Raw genomic sequence first — 24,149 nt, 5'->3', positions numbered from 1 at the left:
GATTTATTGTCTGCTTCCATCTTTGCTTCATTACTTTGCAAAGCACGAGCCGTGATGGAATTTATGCAAAGTATACAAAGCAAGTTAATTACACTTTAATCCTCAGAAAGGTGGATGACTGGGGGCAAAGGGCTTGCAGTCTGTTCTGAAAAGCATAATCTACCTCACTCTGATGGGCTGCCAGCAGAAGATAATTTCCTTTATTGTTTCCTATTCTCAGAAATGTTTCTAGACTAACAACAGATGTTTCTTTTCTATTAAAAAAAATCAAAGCTTCTACCCAGACATATAGAGGGAGCAAAAATAACCACCTGCAGACTTCAGATTGCAGCAAAAATACTTCATGGTTTTTTCATAATTTTTAAAGGAAAAACATTGTTTTTAGTTGCCCAGTGAAGAAACTAGTGGAGGTAAAAAAAAAAAAAAAAAAAAAAAAAAAAAAAAAAAAAAAAAAAGCACTGTTTATTCACATGGATCTGAAGTCCTTAAATTCTACTAGAGTAAAAATTAAGGGGTGTAATTAAGGGTGTTTCAGTATGCTGCAATATGCCCTAGCAAAAAGTTTTATTTGCTTCACCTTTAAGAAGAAACCACGATTAGTATGAATAATCATATCATAGAGCAGGAATTTCTCTCTCTGTGGGTGGATGATTATTCAATTGCATATAATGTCCATGGAAAGTATGTTCCCAGGTATTCAACAACGTTTTGATTGATGATTATTTATGGCTCTGTTAAGAGCTTATTAAAATGTATTGCATCACTGCTGCTAGATTATGGAACTTCACACTTGTAATATATTTATTTAGTCTTTTATGATGAATTCCAAGAAGGTAACATACTGAAGAGATTTTTTTTACCTAATCTGCCTGGAGTTTTCTTTTATGGCTCAGTGCAGTTCTCTTCACATTCCCAGCTATCAGTATATCCAGTGACTTCTTCGCCTCTGGAGCACTGAGTGCCATGTATTTCAACATTTCTAAGATATTCTGACATGCATGTGAGCTTCAAAATGACAAGCCAATGGACATGGGGAAAAGCTACTTGTACCTGAGCAGTCCAGGCATTCATGAACCATTTCACTAATTGTTTAGACTATTTTACTTTTAAAACTCATGTCTTTTCATTCCTCTTGAAGTTTCTCTCATGGGCTTTTTCCTCTTACATTTTGGGTCCCAGTCCTGCAGTTCCTCCCATTTGGATGAGGCCTGTCAGCCTGGCTGACATGTGGCAATGGGGGTCTCCCTGTTACAGGAATGATAGGGAGCTTTCATGGCAAAGTGCTGGGCATAAACACCTGCTTTCTGGCTGTTTTCTACTCAATACTTAACATAAAAATGTCATGCATCTGTTATTACATTAATTAAATTACAACAGGGATATGTTGTGCCATGGCCTGAAAATTAAAACCAACACTGCAATGTTTATTAAGCCTCCAGCATTTTATTTGTAGATGTAGATATTCAATATATTTATATATTGCTCAATTAGATGTATTTAGTGCAGCCTCTCTTCCTTCCCTTTGCTATAAAACAAATCCAAAAGAGCATTATAAATTAAACCCCTGTACATTTCAGTCAGCAGGATATTCAGTATTTCAGATGTCTAAAGGCTAATATCTTCCAAAATGATACTTCTTGCAGTAATATACTGAGAGATTTGTATGAGATTAGTGCAGCTGGTTAAAGCATGGCGCTCATAGTGCCAAGGTTGCAGGTTTGATCCCTGTGTAGGATCATTCCATTCACTTAAGAGTGGGACTTGATGATCCTTGTGGGTCCCTTCCAACTCAGAATATTCTGTGGTTCAGTGATTTCTTATATATTCTGGTAGCGTTAAGGCTATAGGAAGGAGATGGGGCAGATTTTCATGTATTTGAGTCACATTACCAGAAACAGAATAAACAGTTCTTGCATTCTTATGGAAACGTTAATTACTCACATGGCACAACATCATTACAATCAACACAGAGCAATCAGTTCATATAACAAACCCTATAATCAAAGTAATGTAATCAATGTAAGTAATCAACTATAATAAGCAATTAAATACCTAACTGCATCAAGCAATAACTAAAATTACAGCCTTGAATAGTACCAGCTAATTGCATCATTAGAAACTTGTGTAAAAGCCAGTCGTAAGTCTAAGTTTTTAACTACACAACATAGCTATTGCAGGTGTTATGGGAAGATCTGAGCTTCATCCTGAGAGACATTGGCTAGCAAGACTTGACTAAAGAAAAGCAGACCTATTCCTGAGCCAGGCTTGGATTGGCTGTATTAAGGCAGGAATGGGCTTCTTCACTGGAGCCTTGGGTGGCCTTATCCCCAGAGCAGCCAGAGCAGCAGCCCCCAGGCAGACTGACACCGTGTCACTCAGCAGCTCTGCACACTCATCTTTCCTTCCTCCACCACCTAAGCCTGCTCAGCTAAAGGTGCTGCAGGCACTGAACCTCCTTGGGAATGTGCAGGGGAGTCAGCTCCCATTTCTTTTGCCTGTTCCACTGCACTCCATCTGCCTGTGAAGGCTGACGGGCCTTTCCTCCCACCTTCATGCCACGGAGACTGTGGCCAAAAGTCATTGAGAGAAAATCACCTGTTTGAAGAGGTCTTAACCTCTTCTTATAGATCTGTGTCCATCTGAGAACAGACCTGTCAGTCCAATCAGGAAGTATTCTGTCTGTGCCCATTGTCCTACAATGGGGCAGCTCCAGCCTCTGGAGGCTTTTCATTTGACTGTAGCAGTACTACAAGAGCACAAACCTCACCAAAATAAAGAAGAGGCTACCACTACAAAGGCTACAAAGCATAAATAAAAAAAATCAGTGAGGAAATATAAAGTGAGACAGAAGCATATATGTGTGTTTTTCAGCCATAACAGTTTACAGGTATTCTGAATATTTACTGGTTTGAAAAACCTGAAATTAATATGTGCTACTATAAATATTAAGAGAAGAGGATTCAGTAGGATCCAGTCTTTCAGATTAAATAGAAATTCTAAAAAGAACCCCTGGAAATGTGAAGTAAATCTGGTTTGTGAGAGTAAAGTTTTAAGCCCCACCAGCTGCTTTTCCTATTTTCAGCACTGAAGTTGGGTTGTTTCAGCATAGCAGACAAAATAGGCAGGGTCTCTAGGCTGGAGTGCAGCATTTCTGGAAGATTAGCTCTTAAATTCATGCAAGGCAAGTGCTGTCTGCAGTGGAATTGCTCTCATGGCGTGACCTCACCCAATGAATGTAACTAGATACCCTGGCGTCTGCCTCTGAAGTGCTTAAACAACACTGGGGGTGTCTTATTTGCACCAGGGGATCACTAAAGTGCTGTAGTTACAGTAGCAGTGTGGCATGGACAGAAGCATGTCTCTGCCTCACTCTGCCTCGCTTTGAAGCATTTGATCAACTGTACATTTGGGAGCCCTTGACTCCTAAGGCACGGGCAATGTGTGTAGAAACTGAATTAACACACGCTAGCCACGTCTGCAAGCTTAGGTAAAAAGAGCGCTTGAAAACCTAGTTCTAGGGCTTAAAGTTTCTTAATATGCTTTCCTAACTATTGGATAAATTTTGAAAAAAATTAGCAAAAAAATTGAAAACATTCTACTCTTGCCAGTCAGGTCCATTGCAGCCCTTGGCAGAAGCATGACCTTGGGGCTGGGCTGCTGCACTCGCGCAGGACTGGGGGAATCCAGAAATGGCTCACTTTTTTTTAGCCCTCTCCCTTCCAAATCCCACCCAGCATGCACTATGCACACCCTGACAGCCCAGGACTTCCCATGGCAAAAGTCAACGTGATGGTATCGAGAGAGCAAGAATCGCTGCTATCACAGAGGAGGAAAACAGCTGAAATGAAGAAATGGAAAGGCCTGCAGGCCCACTTGATGAAGTGAAACTGAACTAACACATTTGGATTCAAAAGCTGATTATGACCTTGGTGGCTATGTTAATAATTCCAGAAAAAACTGTCTTAGTGCATGGTCAAAAGGTGAAATAGGAAGGGATTATCGTAGAATGGTAGAATTACTTAGGTTGGAAAAGACCTTTAAGATTATCAAGTTCAATGTAAACTTAACACTGCCAAATCCAGTAGTACATTTAATTTTCTGACTGCAACTGTACTTTCCCAACTTCCTTAATTTAAAAAAAAAAAAGGTTGTTTGTTTTTTTTTTCAATTTCTATCTTTCAATCATCTCTCCATTATGTCCATAACTTTGTTTTCTAGCACCTGGACTTCCTTTCAGGGTCACAGTGGTTTTTAAACCTGAGGTTTTACAGCAACCGCAGCATTCCAGATAGCTGCCAGCCAAATGCTTACAGCCAATTTATTATGTGGGTTGAATTTCTTTGTGAATAAGAGAGGTGGAGATGCAATGGCAGCCTCTTTAGAATCCCTGGCACTGACTGAAAGGAGCACATCCTGGCAGAGGGCAGAAGCTGATGCCTCGCACTCCCATGAGAGCTGTCCCAAATATTGAAGGGAGGGAAGAGAAGCCCACTGAGCCCCATGGTGGTGTTGGGCAGCCCAGGACACTGGCCTGTCCAAGGAGGCAACATTTCCTGTGGGAGCACGTGATCTGTCCTGCCCAGAGGCTCTTGGCACACACTGGGCAGTGACCCCTCTCTTCCTCTCTGTCCATCTGCTGTCTGAAATAGAGAGGTTTGGAAATAATGGTATTAGTTACAGAAATAAATTTTAATGAGGCATGTGAGGAATACTATGTTAATAACTATATGTAAAGAGTTTACAAAACAAACTGTATGTAACTATATGAATACAAAAATTTTATATCTCCTGACTTATGAGTAAGGCATTCTGTTGGACTACCAGGTAGTTAAAGATTCTTTAACAACACAAGAAAAGATACAGGTCTTTAGGAAACTAGCAGTTTTAAAATTGTTATTTTATTTAGTTAGTTTTCTGGCAGTTCATGTAGGTTCAATAATTGGAAATATGGACTTGGAGATTTCAGGGGGTATTGTTTCTTCTTTTTCCATGTAACAGTGAAATACTGCAAGATAAATAGTTTTCTGAAAGCCATTTCTGATTCAGAAATTACAAACTGAAAACTGAATTGAAGGTTTATCTGCCAGTGAATAAAAGCCCAAAACACTTTTCAAAAAAACCCTCCCTTGTTTCTGATTCTGGAGGGGTATGGTCATGTGCTCTATGTGGGAGTCACAAGGCTGGGGAGAAAACTGAGCTATAAAAAGTTTTGTTCTTCAAAGCTCATGCCCCCTCACTGCATTATTGCTGATACTGGCCTTGGACTCAGAAGTTCCTAATACCAAACTGGCCAGAACCAGTATGGAAACTGTTCATAAAATTTTTTTAATTGACATTTTTCTTTTGTCTGTGATTGAAAGCAATTTTTGCATTAATCACCGCTGTGAATCCCTAGGATTTTCTAGCAGTCTTCCTCAGGAGACACCCTTCTCATTGGGAATGCTGTTGAAAAAGATGGAGAAATAGCCCTTGGTCAGAGAGAGACAGGAATTACAAAAGACCTGTAGCATTTCCTCTCATTATTTGTACAGGGTAGGATCCAACCAACTTTAGCTTGGGCCCCCAGACAGTGATCCAGTCTGCCTGCTTTCCTAGGCTCCTAATATGTTGGCCCTTTCTTTTAGGAGCTTCTTTATCTTTGGTCTGAAAGCTCTCAGATTTGTATGCTCCCATGTGCCATGTGCTGTCAGCCAGTGTGGGGCAGACACAGATACCTGTGCTCCATCTAGCCCTCCAGAGAAGCATCAAAGCTAATTACTAATAACTTCTATTTGCTCATATTTGCATGCCTGTTTTGAGAAAGTTAGCAGAGAGTGTGATCTTGAAGGGAATGATAATCTCCAGAACACCCAGCTGTTGGCACAAGGCTGAGCTGGCACTGAAGGGTGATGTTTCAGTTTGTTTTTAGGATTAAACTTGAAAAATCTTGGCAGCTGTCCCTCTCCTATTCATTGCTAGCTTTGCTGTAGATGAAAACAACTGAAAACAGAGAATTAAAACTTGACGCTAATGAGACATTGAAAACATTATTCTGGTTTTGGACTCCTCAGTTTTATCTATATTCATCTCTTTCATGTGACCAGGATGGTTCCTTGTTCCCCAGGCCAACTGGCATGGTGAAGCCCACGTCCTCACTCTCAAAGTCTCTTGGAATGTAAATGGCAATGTCCAAATTACTTACTGGGAATGGCTCTTGGCCCATACTAATTTACAAACCATGCCCAGAAAATATTTTGGAAGAGTGATAGTTTGCCCAGGCCAAAGCCATCACCAGCACAGTTCTAACAATTTAATGGGCTTGATGCTTGAGTTTCAGCCCTGGGAACATTCCCTGGCACTGATCAATCTACACCTCTCTTGATGCAGCTATGGAAGCTAAGAAATAATAAATACTGTAATTGGAAAAAATTAGCCCTCACTGTATAATTATTTCAATAAATTATTACCCACGTTTTATAAAGTATGACATACACTTCAGTCAATACAATTTAAGGTATATCTCCGTTTTCTGAAAGTGAGCTTACACATAAGGGAGATGGAATTTTCCCTATGTTATCCAAAATATATCTGTTCTCCAAGGAAACAAAAACTGGCATAGAAAAAGCTTCTTTCCATACCTCAGCCTAGAGCCCTTCAACCTCCCCACAGGCATTTTATCAAATCCACCAAAGATACTGCTAAAAGAATACTTTTCTTACACAAAAAATGTACTGCAATGCTCTCACCATCAAAGAGAATGTAGAGTTTCTATTGTATGTTCTTCAAATAAAGCAATCGGCCAAATCAAAACCCTCTGTATTTGGACCAAATCTTCTCTTCCTTGGCATAAAGCCTTCCCTCTTGTCCATCTGTCACTCTCAGGTTTCAATTCACATACTAGAAAACTATTGAAATAAAAAATTCAAGAAGAGGGAAAGTTACAGTTTGCCTTGCAGAGTTCAAGGCTGAGAAGTTCTGATTTGTCTGAAATTAAAGGGAGGTACTGGGTGCACTGGGCTTTTGGGGGTTTTCTGACGCATCTGAAAATTTTCTAAACTTAGCTTGATGGCATTCTGACTGTACCTGCTTGGTATACACAAACACACTCAAACGTAGAAATCATCTTTTCCACTGCTCAGAAGGATTGAATAAAACCTGTTCATTTTTCCTTTTGCATCAACAAATAAACCCAAGAATACAACTGCATTTTTGTAGAGAATTCTTCCTCTCTTAGCAGTCTACGTATTTTGTCCTCTGTGTGTATCAGCAGAGCTTAAGCCAACAGAACTTTCCTATCTGCCCATTTCCACTTAAAGGGACTTACTCAAAGAAGCAGAGAAAGGGAATGCATTATTTACTATATATTAATATTGTACATTAGTGGGAGGTATTGCATAGTTCTGTCTCAGCAATAGTGGTTGAGGAAGTTCTTGGTATCAAATGATATTAAATGAGTTTAAAAGAATATTGTTGCTATATACTTTAGAGTTACTCTTAATGGATGAAATGTATATATATACATGCACAAACATATATAGTATTTAAAAGTAGCTAGTCTCAGCCACTATTGCTATGAGCAGTAGAATCAAGAAGAATCAAGGACTGGTAGGTATATGCTATATTCATACACAATCTGTTGTGAGCAATGTGAAGTATTTTAAGACCAGTCTGTCAGGAATAGCTTTATAGCTTTAAAGTATGTCTCATTTGCCTTTGGTAAGAGACACTCCTGTAAAGTCCAGGGGGTGCTTATGTGGTGTGACATACTGTTAGATAACTTTTAAACTCATAACCTATGATACTTTGAGAGAACTTGTTAGTCTGCTCATAGCCTGACATAGACTCGGACCCTCTTCACAGGATCAGAGTTGCTGAGACTGAGCAGAACTTGTGGAGAGTTCTAAACCAGCCACCTGTGCTTAGAGCAGTGCTAGCTAGCACAGGTGGCTCAGAAGTGTGCCCAGTTTGAGTATCTCCAAGGATGGAGACTCCACAACCACTCTGGGAAACCTGTGACAGTGTTTAATCACCCATAGAATAAAAAAGGTTTCTTCTTATGTTTAAATGGGATGTCCCATATTTCAGTTTGTGCCCACTGCATCTTGTCATTTTTCTAGGCATTGCTGAGAGAAATGTAGCTCCATCTTCTTCTCTTCCCCATCAAGTATTAATCCATACTGATAAGGTACATGGGAACCTTCTCTTGTCTGGGCTGAGCAGTCCCAGCTCTGCTTCTTTCAGGACAGATATTCCAGTCTGTTAATTCACAGACCATGTCTGTGGTCTCTATCATACTGGGGAGCCCAGCACTTTACTCAGTATTCCAGATGTGTCTCACCCATGTTAAGAGGAAGGATCACCTTCCTGGGCCTGCTGGTGGTGCTCTTTGTAATGCAGTCATGAATACTGCTGGCTTTTCTTGCCACAAGGACACATTGCTGGCTCATGTTTAATTTGCTACCCACCAGGACCCTCTGTAAAGCTGCTCTCCAGACAGTCAGGCCCCACTCTTTTCTGGTGCATGGGATTATTCCTCCCCAGATGCAGGATTTGACATTTTCCTATTCTGAAGTTGTTGAGGTTCCTGTGTGCCATTTCTCCAACCTAGGTCTCTCTGAATAATGACACTGTCCTGTGGTGTTTCAGCCACTCATCCCAGTTTTGTATCATCTGCCAGCTAGCAGAGGCTGCACTCTACCCATCACCCAGTTCAGTAATTGAGATGCTACACAATATTGTATATCCTAGCGTTGACTCCTGGGGGAGACAACTATCAAGTCACCTCCAGCTGGACTTCATATCACTGCTCCCAGCACTACGACCTCAACAGTTCTGCCAGCTTTCAGTCCACCTCACTCTCCAGTTAATTAGCCCTTATGTCATCAGCTTGTCTGTGAGAATGAGAGACTGCCAGAGGGATTAGTGAAGATAAAGATCCAGAAGCAGGTGAGCAAGAAGTTCCACTGATCCACCAAGCCAGTCACATCCTTGTAGAAGGTCAATAGGTGGTTCAGACATGACTCTCCCTTTGTAAATCCATGCTGACTACTCCAAATTGCCTTCATATCCTTGAGATGTTTGGAAATAGTTTCCAATATTATTTGCTCCATCCTTTTCCATCAGTGTGTAGTTGCCTTGATTGTCTTTCTTGTCATCCTTGAAGACAGGATGTATCTCCAGTCTGCTTAAATGTTCTCTAAACTGATCCCCCTTTAGCAAGAGTAATTCTTTCTTGTTCCAGATTTTCACACTGATCTCCACTGCAGACCAAGGCAAAGAAGGCACTGAATACTTTGATCTTTACCATGTCTTTGTACTTTGTTGCCTGCCTTATTCAGTAATGTGCACATATTTTCCTGATTTCTCTTTTGCTACTAATACACCCAATAGAAGCCCTTCTTCCTGCCCTTTGCAACCCTTGCTGGACTGAATTCCAGGAGAGCTTTGGCTTGCCTAACCCCATCTGTGCATGCTCATATAATTTTTCTGTTTTCCTCCCTGGTGATTTTCCCTTTATTGCTCTTCTTGTAGACTTCCTTTTCATGCCTGAGTTACATCTGGAACTCCTTGTTTATCCACACAGGCCTCATGCTGCCTTTACTTGATTTCCTGCTAGATGGGATGAGCTGTTTCTCAATTTGGAGGAGATGAACCTTGAATATCAACCCACTTTTGTGCGCCTCACTGCTTTCCAGGACTGTATCCCATTGGAATCTTCCATATATATCACTGAATAAGCCAAAGTCTCCTTTCTTCTAGTCCAGAGTTGGAATCCTGCTCTGTCCTCTCCAGATTCTGAACCCCACCATAACATTAGGGGCAAGGCTGCCCTTGACCTTCACATCCCTGAGCAATTTTTCCTTGTTTGTAACTATGAAGTCCAGCAGAGCTCCTCTCCTTGTCAGCTCCTTGTTCTGGCAGAGGAACTGCAATCCTCTTAGACCTCCCAACCAGATCTGTCCCTGGAAGTCATGGCTAAATGCTAATGCTTTCCCAGGACTGTGGAAGAATGTTGACCTAGTTCAAGACATGAACTAGGCATGCTGTTTGTGTGGTATTTACTTTTGCTCTAGAGAAGAAGAGTTACTGAAGCTTTTTTTCCTTACACTTGTGTAGTATAAATAAATATTTTTGGATGCAGGAAGCTAACCTTTCTCTGACCCTTGAGAGTTGGTGTCCAAACTTGCTTAAGTTCACTGGAGTAATCAGAAAGGCAACCAAGCTGATGGAGAAGCTTTATTCATTGATCTCTCTGCATTCCTGCCTAGCTCTGCATTTTAACTAATTATGTATTTTGGATCAGCAGATTTATACAGTTCACACTTCATTATCCAACAAGCAGAGAATACTCTGCTTGTCAGCTGAAGTAGTGCAGATCTTTATGCAAAATCTGGGTTATTCCTGGATGGATTTTAAAGCTTTAAAATGCAGTGTAAGTTAATCAGCGAAGATTTCTGCTAAACAACTTAAATAGTCCTTTGCTTGTAAGTTGGCATGGAAAGAGGGGATGACAGACAGTGGATTTGCATCTTCTGTCTCGGATCTGATCTGACTGACTTACTGAGGAGCAATGAACACTTGAATGCTTCCACAGAATCACAGAATCGCTACGTTGGACCTTCAAGATCATCGAGTCCAACCCATGCCCAAACACCTCAACTAAATCATAGCACTGAATGCCACATCCAGTCTTTTTTTAAATACATCCGGGGATCGTGACTCCACCACCTCTGGGCAGACAATTCCAGTAGTTTATCACTCTTTCTGTAAAAAACTTTTTCCTAATATTGAATATATTTCCCTTGGTGCAGCTTAAGGATGTGTCCTCTGGTTCTGTCAGTGCTGCCTGGAGAAAGAGACCAACCCCCACCTGACTACAGCCACCTTTCAGGAAGTTGTAGGGAGTGAAAAGGTCACCTCTGAGTCTCCTTTTCTCCAAGCTAAATAACCCCAGCTCTCTCAGCCATTCCTCACAGTGCTTGTGTTCCAAGCCCCTCACCAGCCTCATTGCCTCCTCTGGACGTGCTCAAGCGTCTCAAGGTCCTTCCCAAACTGAGGGGCCCAGAACTGGACACAGCACTCAAGGTGTGGCCTCACCAGTGCCCAGTACAGGGGAAGGATGACCTCCCTGATCCTGCTGGCCACACTACTCCTGATCCAGGCCAGGATGCCGTTGGCCTTCTTGGCCACCAGGGCACACTGCTGGCTCCTGTTCAGCCGGCTGTCACCAACACCCCCAGGTCCCTTTCTGCCTGGGCACTGTCCAGCCATACTGTCCCCAACCTATAAGATTGCAGGGGTTTATTTTGGCCAAAATGCAGGACTTGGTGCTTAGACTTATTAAACTTCATCTTATGGACTCTGCCCATCCATCCAAACAATCCTGGTCTCTCTGGAGAGCCCTCCAGCCTTCCAATAGATCGACAAATCCTCCCAGCTCTTCATGCTTTTGAAGGCACAGATCAGGACTAGATAAGTGATAGAAAGTTGAAAAAGTGGGGGTTTTTTTCTTTGGTTTTTTTTTTTTTTTTTTTTTTTTTTTTTTTTGCAAACATAAGTAATTCCAACACTGCTTTGGGATAGACATTGGATCACAGAGGACTCAAGTTGTCAAATCCTCCCAAAACAAATATGGTCTAGTCCTGAAACTGACTGGGGTATGCACCCTCCAGGCTTCAAACTGGCTGTTTGCCAAGGTCAGAAGCACGCATTTTCCATCTGGCCAAGGGTATTTCATTGTGTTCTTCCTTTATATCAGTTTGTGGGAACTGTTACAAGAAAAATATGAAATATGAGTAGTGAATGCATCTTTTGCAATAGCATAAATGGAAAATAAGGCAAAACCAAACAATGTAAATTGCTTTCTCTTTATGCCCTAATTTCTTAATTAGTCTTTGTTTTACTTCTGGGGTTTGAAGTGTGTGTTATAAGCGGAGTACTCAAACTATTATCTATTTTACTTTGTTCTCACCATGGACATTGTTGAAATTCTTTAGGAAGAAAGTCTCATATCTTAAAAACAACCTGCAAAATAAATCTTGGTTCTTAGGTAAGAAACTGCACCAGAAAAAAGAATGACTGGACCATTATCAGAGCAGTACTGTTTGATGTTGAGTGTGGTTAAATGACGTCAAGTGGTTAAATGCCAGAGGTGATGTCTTTTAGAGAAAAATAGGTGATACTCACAGAGCTTAGTGCTGGAGGGAGGACAGAAAATGTAACCCTGAGGAGAGCCTTTCCAGAAAGAAAGCCAACACAGGGGGTGTGAGCCTTTTACCCAAGTGACTGCAGTGCTTCAGCTCCATAAAGCTGTAAGCATCCACATGGGGACATGGTGCCTTCCACTTCCTCCAAACCAATCACTTTTTTGGCTGTTTTTCTCTTTACAGGAACCCAGACCTCTGTATAACAAAAGATGCCAGTTTTATTCAAGTGGAATAGGATTCCTATATGATGCCTACCAGACTGAGGTAAACAAATTCACCTTGTTATCTGTTCATTTCTGCTCTGCTGGGGAGGAACAAGGGAGATGTTTGAGAGCATGTTTGTGCGTGTAGGTCATGGACAGATAGAAATGCCACTGTTTTTCTCCCACAAGTGACTCCCTGCTTGTCCAAGCTTCTGATTATTTAAAATCACTACAGTCAGTAAGGTTTTGAGTCATCAGTGTTTGTATCCAGTACATTACTCTGGGATTGGAATGATTCCTAGTCCATCCATGCTGTAGAATAACTGTCTGGAATGTGTTTGTGACATTGGCATCTTCCTCTGAGAAGGCTTTTGTAGACTCCAAGTGGAATAGGAAATATCTAAATTAATCCATTTGTATCATCCAGAAGAATTCAAATCTCTGTATTTATCCAGCACAGGTTAAGAACCTCAGTAGTTTGAATGCAGCATTTTTATTATCTCAGTGACATTAACATGGTCAGGAAAGTGCCCATATCCAAATGGCTATCTTCCTGAGAAGTCCAGATTTAGTTTCTTTTCCTATTTTATTACTGTGGTAAATTGATGGGAGTGAATAGAAAAGTGAAATGGAGAACAGCTAAACAGTGGTATAACTTTCAAGAAGCCAGTTCTTCATCATCATTCCTGTCGACCCAGACAAACATCTTAAGTGTGACAACACCCTTTCCTGTAAGATTTACTCCCTCCTCTTCTAAAGCGTGCATGCACACTCAGGCTCAGACATGGCCTGAGAAATGCTTCTGATTCCTGTAATGAGAATGTGGTTGGCATCCCACTGACCACAATGCCTTGCAGGTGACCCCAGCCTCAGGCTTCTGGCCAGACAGTTTTCCACAGCTCTGGTGGTTCTGGGAATGTCTAAACTTGGGCCACCCAGAGCTCCTTCCTCTATTCTGGAAAAAAACCAAACCCCTTATCTTTTAGAGGTGTAGGTAGTTTCTAATAATATTCTTGTCTGGTTGTTCACTGATTTGGAGTCAGTGTATACAAATTCAGAGTTAAGAATTCATAGCATTTATGAAGCTTTTGCTTTTCCAAAGGGTGCCAGGTAGTGAGCAGACGGTATGCTTTGCATGCCAGGTAAACACTTAACTAGGGAAGCAAATTGTTTACTGACTGCAAGTCTCCTTTTGGTTGACATCTCTCACCTGTAAGTGATCTCTGGCTCATTTGGTCTGCCTATTTCAGTTCTCTTTGCTCAAAGCAGAAAGAATTTGATTTACTGGCAATTACCATGACAGGAGAACATATCTTCAATTGGTGCTGGGGAGATAATAAATCACAAATGTCTGGGGCATGAAAAAGCTGTGTGTCTGGTCACTGAAATGAAATAATAGATCTTGACATGCAGAACACCCACAAATGGCCTGTTTCCACCACCCTTGCTCACACCCCACACTAATTTGTTTATTTTGGTTTATTCACTGTTCTCCCAAAAAGGACTGTCTGGTTCTATGCATGTTTTAAAAATGCAATGATAAAAATAGACAACTACAGTAACTTCCTTGGCCAATAATATGTGTCTCGTAGTGTAGAAGCAGCCAAAAACATGTTTAAGGTCATGGTGATCTCCCTGTTTTATACTTCTAGTCTTCTCCATTAAAACAGGCAGACTGGCTTTACTATTGCTTGGAGAGAGAAAAACTACTTTTATTTCCTATCAGAAGTGGTCCCCAAACCATGCATCAGAACAAACCACTTTTTAGCAGCCCATTCCATCTTATAAAGCTCACCTATCCCAATCATGCGTGTGTAACCCGAAAAGGGTATTTTAACTCTGTGGGTCCCAGGCCATTGTCACTGCTTGGAGGAGGTCAAAACCAAAGTCTGAAGATCCACTGAATGCAAAAGTACAGGGCATCCCACAAAATGGCTGAGGTAGCACACTGTGCTCCAGGATTGGTTTTACACGTGCTTTGAGAAGTAGCCATGTGGGATGGTTCACTGCCTTGATTAAGCTGATGCGCTCAGTGACAGTAAATGCTCCTCTTCTGCAGTAAACTGCAGCTCAGGCTGCCAGCTGCAGCTGAATGTGACTCCAGGCCAACAATGCCCTTAGGTTACACTCCAGTGAGTTCAGACACAATACAGCAATGGTGGTGAAACAAGGTCCTGTCTCAGGGTGAGATGTCCTTGTGACAAGTTGGATGTGCCTGTATCAAACTGTGAGTTCCATTTCCAGATTGCAACCTAGACTGAGACTGTCCTTTTATTACCTACCATTTTAGGATAGAAGAGCTGATTTTTATGAGACTAACCACAGGTATAGCCTTGTCCTGGGCAGCAAAGCAATCCCAAGGAATCATTTTAATCACCTACTAACATTAGTTTTGTCACTCATCTTCCACTGCTCGATCAAATCCTGCTAAGAACAAGTGTGGCAAGTTGGAGACCAGTTGTGAGATGAACTTGCTCTGTTGCTGAGTGTGTGTGTTTAAGGCTTTCCTTTTTGCTGGGAACAAGCGTGTGAGGAGTACAGACTTATCAACAGTGACAGTTTTCATACTAAAAGGATACACAGATCCAGGACTTAGGAAGTGAGAAACATCTAGTTTAACATCTCTTGTGGACACTATTCCATAGAGTAACACATTTGTGGCTAAGCCAGAGCTGTCTGATAAACTTGTCAAAAGCAGGCATGTATTCGTAAGCATGCTCCTTCTACTTTTTCATTATGAGGAGTTTTCCATTCAATAATACATTTTAGTTGCATTTTGTGAACAAAATAGTTCTCAGTGGTTACTGAGATTTTTTTCCTATCAAATAAAAGCTATAGAAAGAATGTATTTTCTGACTGCTAGCTTTTAAAACCTGACAGCTCTCCAGGATTTCAAAGTCAATAAGCTAAAACTCTCAGGGAGAAAAAAACCCAAAACCTTATATATAAAGTATTTCAATTGGTCTGTAGTGCCAAATAGAAGTGATGAATGCTTACCATACTTAAGGAGTCATTAAAATGATTTTGTGTCTGGATGGATAATGGCTTACGTGTGCCTGCCTTTATTGTTCTAACATCTGTCCATCCCTGCAATTCCTCCTCACATAAATAAACCTTTTCAGTTTTGAATTCAAGAGCCTGCAATGAATGGTACTTATTTGCTGGAGTGCTTGGAGCTTTTCTGAATCATTATGTTTGTGGGTTTGAAGATTATTCTTGTTGTTATTCATAATTACTTCCTTCTTCAGGAGGGTTTCACTGAAAGGGGAGAGCTCCCATTTATTGGAAGCTGTTCAGATAAACTGGCTCCCTTGCCATTTCCCCACTATAACAACTGGTTCTCTTATCCACGTCAGTGTTTGCTGTAGTGTATCTCTCCAGACCCACAGTCAGCTTGTCACAGCTGTAGAGATCTGAGTCTCCTGGCTGCACACTCTGGGTCTCAGCAGAATAGCATCAGGCCGTGCAGCAGAACGCTTGAAAACTCTGGCAGCCCTGGCTGCAGGCTGCTCGTGGGAGCTCTGGGCTCCATAGTGCAAATGCCCTCAGACTCAGGACTCCTGTGAGCTCAGGGGTGGCCTTCTGGCTTCCAGTCATGAATTTTGGAATCTCTGCATCTTTCTGCAGAACTTGACAATGTTGTAGTAGATGTTTTGGGTTTGGTTTTTTTTTTTTTGTGGTCAGTACAGTAGGATGATTCACATAACACTGAAACATTGAGCATAAAAGTAAGTTTCTGCTTTTTTGTCAGGTTACATGTCATACCTTAAACAGCAAGTGCCAGCTGAAAGTGAAGAGTAACACATGCTATTGCTGTGATCTGTACAACTGTGAGAAGTAAGTACCTGTGTGCATTCTGTGGCCTCTGAGAAATTCTTGGTTGGTTGTCCTTACTTGTAACTGGTAGGTCCTGAAGAAGTAACACAGGGAGCTTGTACACTGAGAAATCCAGTTTCTCTGCAACTGAAGTCCTGATGCCAGCACAAAGTAAGTCAGGAGCTGTTAATTAGTGTTGGTATTATTACAGTTTCTTTTTCTTTGAATATGTCCTTAAGCTTTTTTTTGAATATGTCCATAACCTTTTTGCTGATCACTCAGTTACATCCCTGCTCAGATATACTGTTGGTCTGGCAGTGCATTTTCCCCATTGGATTTACTGAATCTTCTGCTTGGCTCACCCTTTGCACATCTCACTGTCATAGAATCACAGAATGGTTTGTTTTGGAAGGGACCTTCAAAACCATCTGGTTCCAACTCCCCTGCCATGGGCTGGGACACCTTCCACTGGACCAGGCTGCTCAGAGCCTTATCCAATCTGGCCTTGAACACTTCCACTAATGGGACATCCACAACTTCTCTAGGCCATCTGTTCCAGTGTCTCACCACCCTTACAGTGAGGAATTTCTTCCTAGTATCTAAATCTTCCCTGTTTTTGTTTGAAACCATTCTACCTTGTCTTATCTCTACCTTCTCTTGTACATCATCTTACCATGCACTCTCATGCAACCTCTGCAACCCTCTACAGTTCAGCCACAGTCACTTTTCCTTCTTTCTCCCTGTCTATTTCTTTCCCTTCTTCCTTCCTACATCTATTTTATTTTGGTTTTGCCTCCTCTTCACAAGCTATCAGCCCTGAATAACCCCAGTCCTCTGTAAGACTTGACTAGTGTAATGCCAGGCATAAACATTTTAGGTGTAGGGAAACAAGGTGGGAACAATCAAGCTTCTACACAAGGCTTCTGCATGCAAAAGTGGCTGTTAGCCAGATTATATCACAGCTAGAGAAGTAAAAGAACATTTGGGACTAGAGGGAAGTGATTTATGCAGATGGGAGACACAAAGTGAATGAAGGCCTATGAAATGGAATAAAATCCTTTGTAGAGTCTTTTGCTTATGTAAGAAATGTTAAATCTGGGCATGATGGAGGTGTACAAAACAAGTGGGAAAGGTAGAGAATGCTCAACTTTGGTACCTTTTCTATAACAGACAGATGATGGAGTGTCATACTTGTACTTGCAATGCAGTATGTGAGGATGCTTCCTTCCATGGTACGCAGCTAATGCCTGCATGTTAACACTGAACCAAACAGCCCAGCTCAACACAGAAAAGAACAGGGCTGTCAAAGGGGTGAAAGTATTCAGAGCTGTCAAAAAAGTGACTGAAACTGTTGCTTAAAGCAACCACAAGGAGAGATCAGGCATATTTCCCTTTCAGATGAAGATCCTCAGTGCCATTTTTCTAAGACATTGAGTTTGAAACACTTGGGACTGCTCACTGCTGTGGCATTATCCAATGATATATTAAATGTGTGTGTTCTGCTATTGTCAGCATTCTACAGTGGACAGCAAGATCTTGTGGCACTGGCATGGACAAATCCAGGGTAAATAAGTAGTCATCCTGCTCTGGAGACTTGGCAATTCCAGTTCACAGGATGGTTAGAGAAGTAGAAGGAGGCACAGGCCCACAAAATGATTTGTTGTCAGCCTAGAATGGACTGATATGAAGGCAGGATTGTAAATCAAATTTTCTCAGCCTCATGGCAGCTGAAGCTGTAGGTTTATTTAGTTAAGATGGGCTCTTGGCAGGATGAACTCAACAGTAGTGGTTCTTCAGCGCCAGAACCATGACCTGAAGCCATTGATTGGATATTTCCAGGAGTTACGGTGCCTGGCTTGGTTCTTCCCAGAGATGTTGTGGACTGCTCTGCAGAGCTTTCCCTAACCACACACGCTCATGCTGGCTCATGCACTGGGGATGGGGGAACAGAGGCGTGAACACAAACTGCCCACTTCTGGCTTCTACCATAATCTGATGGCAATTTGGCAATTTCCTAACAGTGGAAAAACAGGCTTGGCATTTAAAAAAATCATTCCTACTCAAATAGCTGCCCTAGAAGCTCATTAGTGGGCTCAAATTAAGGTAGGTACTGGAAAGAACTGCAGGAACCTGTGGTTTCAAATTTTGCAGTAGGATATTTCTGGCTTTTGGCAAGACAATGAGGTGTAACTTCACCACACGCCTGATTTACGATAATCAATGTAGTGTAGAAATATGAACAAAGATTTCTGGATAGTACCAACCCGAGTGTAAAGACATCTTTATACTATACTGCATTGCATTAATTTGGAACCACAGACACCATAAACAAATGTAGCTAGCTGGCAATATCTCCCTTCCTGTAGCTGAATTAATGCTTAAACAGCTGGCCTTCCCCAGTTTTTGAGATGCCAGCAGATTTCTAGGTGAGCTGGGAAAAAAAAAAGCAAAGCTAAGCAAGCTTTATCTGGTAGCTAAATGGAACGGGCAGCCTCCATATACCCAAGATTATGTCTCTGTTTAGAGACACTGAACAAAAAATAAAGGAGGGTCCATGCTGATAACCACCACCAATCAGCCAAATTAGGGTTGGATTGCATTTGATGCTGGCCTTAGTAGAGCCAGTTTTTCAGCAGGGCTTTCTCCAGTTCTTCTGAGCAGTTTTTGGTGGGAGCATGGGTGTAGTACTTTGCCAGAGAGGAAAGCAAGCAGGAAGGAGTCAGATCCTGTGTAGTGTGCGAAACCATTCCCACTGCAGTGACATTGTCTCTGCATTCTCTTTCAGTTCAGACCAGTCCTCCAGCTACTATGAATTTCTTGGTGTGAGCAGCTGTCAGGATGTGCTCCACCTGTACAGACTCTTGTGGTCCTCCACAGTCCTCAACATCATTGGCTTGTTCCTGGGGATTATCACCGCAGCCATTCTCGGGGCATTTAAAGACATGGTAAGGCTCACAGTCTTTTGCCTTATGTGAGGGTGTGGTCTTTGCAGGACAGCCAGGACAAGGGAAGAGACAAGAATCTTGATTCCATTTTTTAGAAGGCTGATTTATTATATTATTTTATATATTATATTAAAAATGCTAAACTAAAACTATACTAGAAGAATAGAGAGAAAGGAATCATCAGAAGACTAGACAAGAATAGAATGGAATGAATAACAAAATCTTGTGACTCCCAGAGAGTCCAAGACCAGCTGCATCTTTGGTTGGTTATTAAGTAGAAACACTTAACATGGACCAATCAAAGATGCACCTGTTGCATTCCACAGCAGCAGATAATAATTGTTTTTCTTTCTTTCCTGAGGCCTCTCAGCTTCTCAGGAGAAAAAGTCCTGGCAAAAGGATTTTTCATAAAATATGTTGGTGATGTGAGGGCTTTCTGCATGTTGGCATTATCAAATTAATTAAGACCAAGGAAGTATAAATGTACAAAGGAGATGTTTTAAATGTGTTTCCTGCGTGTTGTGGCAGTCTGGAATGTGAGCCACTGCAGAAGGTACCAAGAGTGTAACCCAGGTTCTTGTTAATAGCTCCCTTGGAGCAGATTAGAGTGAAACAACACCAAATATCATTGCTTTTAAATAAACAATGTAAGGTTTATTATAAAACAATTTGGTTGCAAAGGAAAACAGCTATGGAGCCGTTTTGGTGGTCATTATCTATAGTAATACAAGATTAAAGCATTGCAATATGAAAGTGCAACAACATCACGCAAGGGCACACACAAGGAGAAAGGAAGAGAGAGAGAGGACAGGAGTGTGAGGATCTCATCACCCACAAGAGACAAGACTTGGTTGCTGCACAGTCTTGGTCAAAGTGGTGGTCTCTGACCACATCTGTCTGGTGGTGGAGGAAATCCTGAAGATGTGGTGGAGAGAAATCCCCAGAGAACAGCATCTAGTGGGTCTGTATTCACTCTGGTTCAGGTGGGAATGCTCAGGTACCTCCCACTAGGCGGGGAGCTTGACGTAATAATGTGAATTATGGGATGCTTTGGGAATCCTTGGCACCTTCTAAGACAGCATAGCTGCCCATCCTGGCAGCAGTTGAGTCAGTTGTGTCCCATCAGTAGAGATAAAGATGCTGAGGCCACAGGCAAATGTCCTGAATTCCCTGGTAGTTCCCCGGGGGAGGAGGGGGACCCCCACAACCCAGTGGTTTGTGCTAGAGAGCACAAATTAGCATGACAATTGGAACAATCCATCTCCACAGGATCCACCTCCTATCTCACAGCCCATCATTCACCCTGTGCTTTATCAGATCAGAGTTTCAGCCATTACACACCCAAAGTTCACCTCCTCCAGCTCAGCTGAGCGCCTTGGGGTCTCAACAAATGGGGGAATGTTTTTCGTCGTTGTTCCTCAACAATTCAGCCTCCCTCATGGATTTATAGCTTTCGGCAAAGCTGTTGCCAGCTGTTCACAGCTAAGTGGGTCAAGCCCGGTCAAATACATGAATGGAAGAAAAATACCACAACAGTGTGAACAAATGCTGACAGTTCACTTAGTGGCATATTTTTTCCCCTTCTAATTCATCACTGAATGTGTGGGCTAGCACAGAGTCTGAGGATGCTAGTTTGCAGCTAACATGTAAAAGTCAAGTCCTACTGTGACTGCTCAGCCTTGTGTAGTTCTTTTCCCTAAGAATGGGGATGAATTCTGAAGTACCAGTTAAATTTTTATTTAAATAGTTGTGTGCTTGGGACAGTTCAACATCCTCTTTTGTTTCACTAAGGAATGGCCCCTTCTAACTACTCCCTGTGCCACACCACCGTGTTGTGCTGATGTGCACCACAGCCTTGAGAAGAGACTGTGCAGTGAGAGGGATTCCCCAGTAATGTCCCTCATTTGACTGGATTTACTGACACGTCAAAGGGTGAAGTTGCTGTTCCTGGGATTATCACTCAGTGGCCCTGTTTGCTGAAGCAATGCCTAAAGACCAAGCCAGGGGCTCATGATTTACCAGGCTCTCAGGAGAGTAGTAGAACCAAATGGGCAGAGGCATGGAGATGGCACAGGAACCAAAGGGAGGTGTGATAGCAGCACGGGTCATCTTAGATCCATGGTCACTCTTGCAGAGGAGAAAACTGAATAGAAAGATGGGCAAAATGAAAAAAAGAGAGAGCTAGAGCAGGCAAGAGAGATAGCTGAGAGATAGAGCAGGCAAGAGAGATGAGCTGTATATCAGGACAGGAGGGGGAGCAGACTGGCAGGAAGGGGCTGCTCAGAACTGGCACCCAGTCAGAGCCAAAGACCCAGCCAGGCCATCAGGCCTGACAGCTCTGACCACCCAGCGTTCCTTAGGAAGCATGCCCGGCTAGCTACATCATGTGTTGGGTTCTTAAAACCGTATTTAAAGTAGAGCAGGGCCATACGAATTGTTTGAAATTCACCTTTGTTAAGAGTTGCATCATTTCCTGGAAATATTCCTTTGTCCAGCTTAAGCCAAACAAGCGCCCTGAGCTATCATGTGTAAGAAATGTGCAGCTGAGCTCTCCTTTGTGCAGGGGACTCCTGCAAGGAATTGATAACACATTGCAGCCAGCCGCTGAAGAGTTGCAGCTGCCCAAAAGGAGTAGAAGCAGTTTTCCCATCTTAATTCATTCCCTCCCTGTGAGAGGAGCAGAAAGGGAACAGAAACAACCACAGTGGGAAATGAGGGGAAGAGCAGCTTGCATGTGGAGTGAAGGCAGCTGTCATCTACAGCAAGTTTTTGGGAGAGCACTGCAGCCCCTCAATGTTTTCTCCTGCCTAGCAGATGGGTGTGAGTGTAGCTGTGGGAAGCATGCAGAGAGCCAGCCTGAGTCCACCTAACCTGTCTTGCTCAAACCTAGGCTTACATGAGATTTGGGCTGATGCTTTGATACAGCTCTGTGCTTTCAGGGCCATCACTGCACTGCTCGTGAGGAACATCAAGCCAAGGAAATGTTCCTGGGAGAACTGCAGTCTCCCTGATCTGGCACATTCCCTTGCTGGGAGACAAAGCCTGGGTCGTGGTCTAGGTCCTCTGACTGGGTGGCATAAAACCATGGAGGGAATTGAGAGCAGCAGTGGATGGTCAGCTTGACCCCAGCTTTAGCTGGAGTGAGTCTGTCAGGGCTCCAGCAAAAGACTTCATCTGAATAAGCTGTTCAATGTCTCACTGAGTGTGAGCAGGACAAGGATGTCATAGTTCAAAGGAAAGATGAGTTTGTGTCAGTCACCTCAGCTATGCTTGTTGAAAGTCTTAATAAAGCAGCAATCCAAAATGCAATGACCGCTCCTTACTCCTGCCTGTGCTTTCTCAGAGTTCTTTTGAATTAGTACCAGAAATAATTTGCTAATCGGCTGTTCCCTTTCCTTACAAAAGGAATAACTCTTGGAGGAAGACAGGGGCCAAGAAAACATCAAGTAGAAGAGGAAAAGAAAGGGGCATGGGACTGAAATAAAACAGAAAAAAAAAAAAACAAACAAACCTTTAAATTATGTGAGAGAGCTATTTACTTTGCTTTAAGATGTCACCTTCTCACATAAATGCTCACTGGCATTTTGCAGGAAGAACTGCAAAGCCCCCTGAAATGCCTCACAGCATTGCTTTGGGATTGACTTCCAGAAAACACAAGGCCAGGCTGATTAGTCAAACAAAAAACATCATGTTTATCTCTGGGGTATGCTGACAGCCAAATCATGTTACAAAGGGGAGAGTTTGCAAAACAGTGTCCTTTCCTTTAAACCCATCATATTTCCTGGACAGAAAAAAAGTGTTGTTTTGGTTATTTCGGCTTTTCTTTCTTGTGACAAATTCCCTGCAGACCCTGGCATGCTCCCCTGATCTCCTTGCAAGATCTACAGCATGCTTGGATATAGGACACAGAGGCAGTTACCTTAAAGTAACCTCTACCAAAAAGCAGATCAAGGTTTTACATCAATAGATGTAGTCGAGGTACCCAAAATGATAACACACTGCGATTATCTCTTACAAAAGTTGCAGGTAAAGAATTACATGGTAAATTTCACTTGCTGATGAGGAGTTAATCTAGAAACTCCCTTCCCTGTCCCGGTGTTCTTTTGGTGACTTCTGGGTGTTTTTCTGACACACCTTGCCAAGGAATCTGCCTGCCCTGAGTTTCGGGCTGCATTAATCTGAACTACTGATAGTCCTGAGGGGAGGATGGGGAGGTGGGAAGGGGATGCCTTTTAAAATTTGTTTTAATTAGTCTCCTTCTTGCAGTCCTTACAGGAATCTGAACAGTTTAAATAGCATTGCTTTATCCTCTCTCCTCTTCTTTCACCCTGCTCTAAAAAGGATAACAAAATGAACCCTTAATTACTGAGCTACTTGCTATGGGTTAATGTCTTAGCACTCATGCAACTCATGCATCAGACAGGTGCAGTCTGATGTGAAAAGAAGCTGGAGGTCAGACATAAATGCTCTGGCAGGTCTGTGTGAGGCCAGGGAGCTGAGTGAGCTGGCGCTGTTAGCACTCCCTGGCTAGTTCATCCCTCCTTATCTCTTTGACTTGGGTGTTGGTGCAGTTCAGAATGTCTCAACCCACCCGTGTATTTTAGGTAATTTAACACAGAGTAATTACTGGAATACTTGATAAAAGTATCCAACCAGCTTCAGTAACCACAAATTGTTGCTGGCCCTGGGCTGAGACCAGCTAGCATGATAGTGAGGTGCTTTGAATTAGTAGGTGTGGTGTGGATGACTCCCCAAATTTGTCTTCTAGGACTGTTGAGATGTTCATCCTTTGCAATTACAGAGCATTTCTCTGCGGGAGGGTGGAATGTGAGAGGACTGAGAGGGGCTCTTGAGAGAAGAAGCCAAAGGGGGTTGCACAGCAGCACCCAAAGAGAGATCTCACACTGTCTCCAGAGGGTGCAGTGGTTTATATCTCCCACTGATAAATTTGAAAGAAGTGGGGGGAAAAAAAAAAAATCCTGGCGGCTGCTTTCAGCATT

The 24,149-nt window shown here is 42.3% G+C and overlaps 1 protein-coding gene across 2 annotated transcripts in view; it reads left to right on the top strand.

Annotated features, from left to right (window-relative positions):
* TMEM255B (transmembrane protein 255B) overlaps nucleotides 1–24,149 on the top strand; it is a 66,383-nt gene that overhangs the window by 37,596 nt on the left and 4,638 nt on the right. For both annotated transcript variants that reach the window (XM_038156655.1, XM_038156645.1), the window contains 3 exons: nucleotides 12,369–12,449; nucleotides 16,140–16,225; nucleotides 18,990–19,149. In XM_038156655.1, coding sequence (XP_038012583.1) covers nucleotides 12,369–12,449; nucleotides 16,140–16,225; nucleotides 18,990–19,149 — 327 coding nt within the window. The remainder of the gene's footprint in view (nucleotides 1–12,368; nucleotides 12,450–16,139; nucleotides 16,226–18,989; nucleotides 19,150–24,149) is intronic.

The sequence above is a fragment of the Motacilla alba genome, chromosome 1 (assembly GCF_015832195.1).
Source record: "Motacilla alba alba isolate MOTALB_02 chromosome 1, Motacilla_alba_V1.0_pri, whole genome shotgun sequence".
Classification (NCBI taxonomy): Eukaryota; Metazoa; Chordata; class Aves; order Passeriformes; family Motacillidae; genus Motacilla; species Motacilla alba.
The sequence above is the reverse complement of the archived record's forward strand: the minus strand, read 5'-3'. Positions and strand labels throughout refer to the sequence as shown.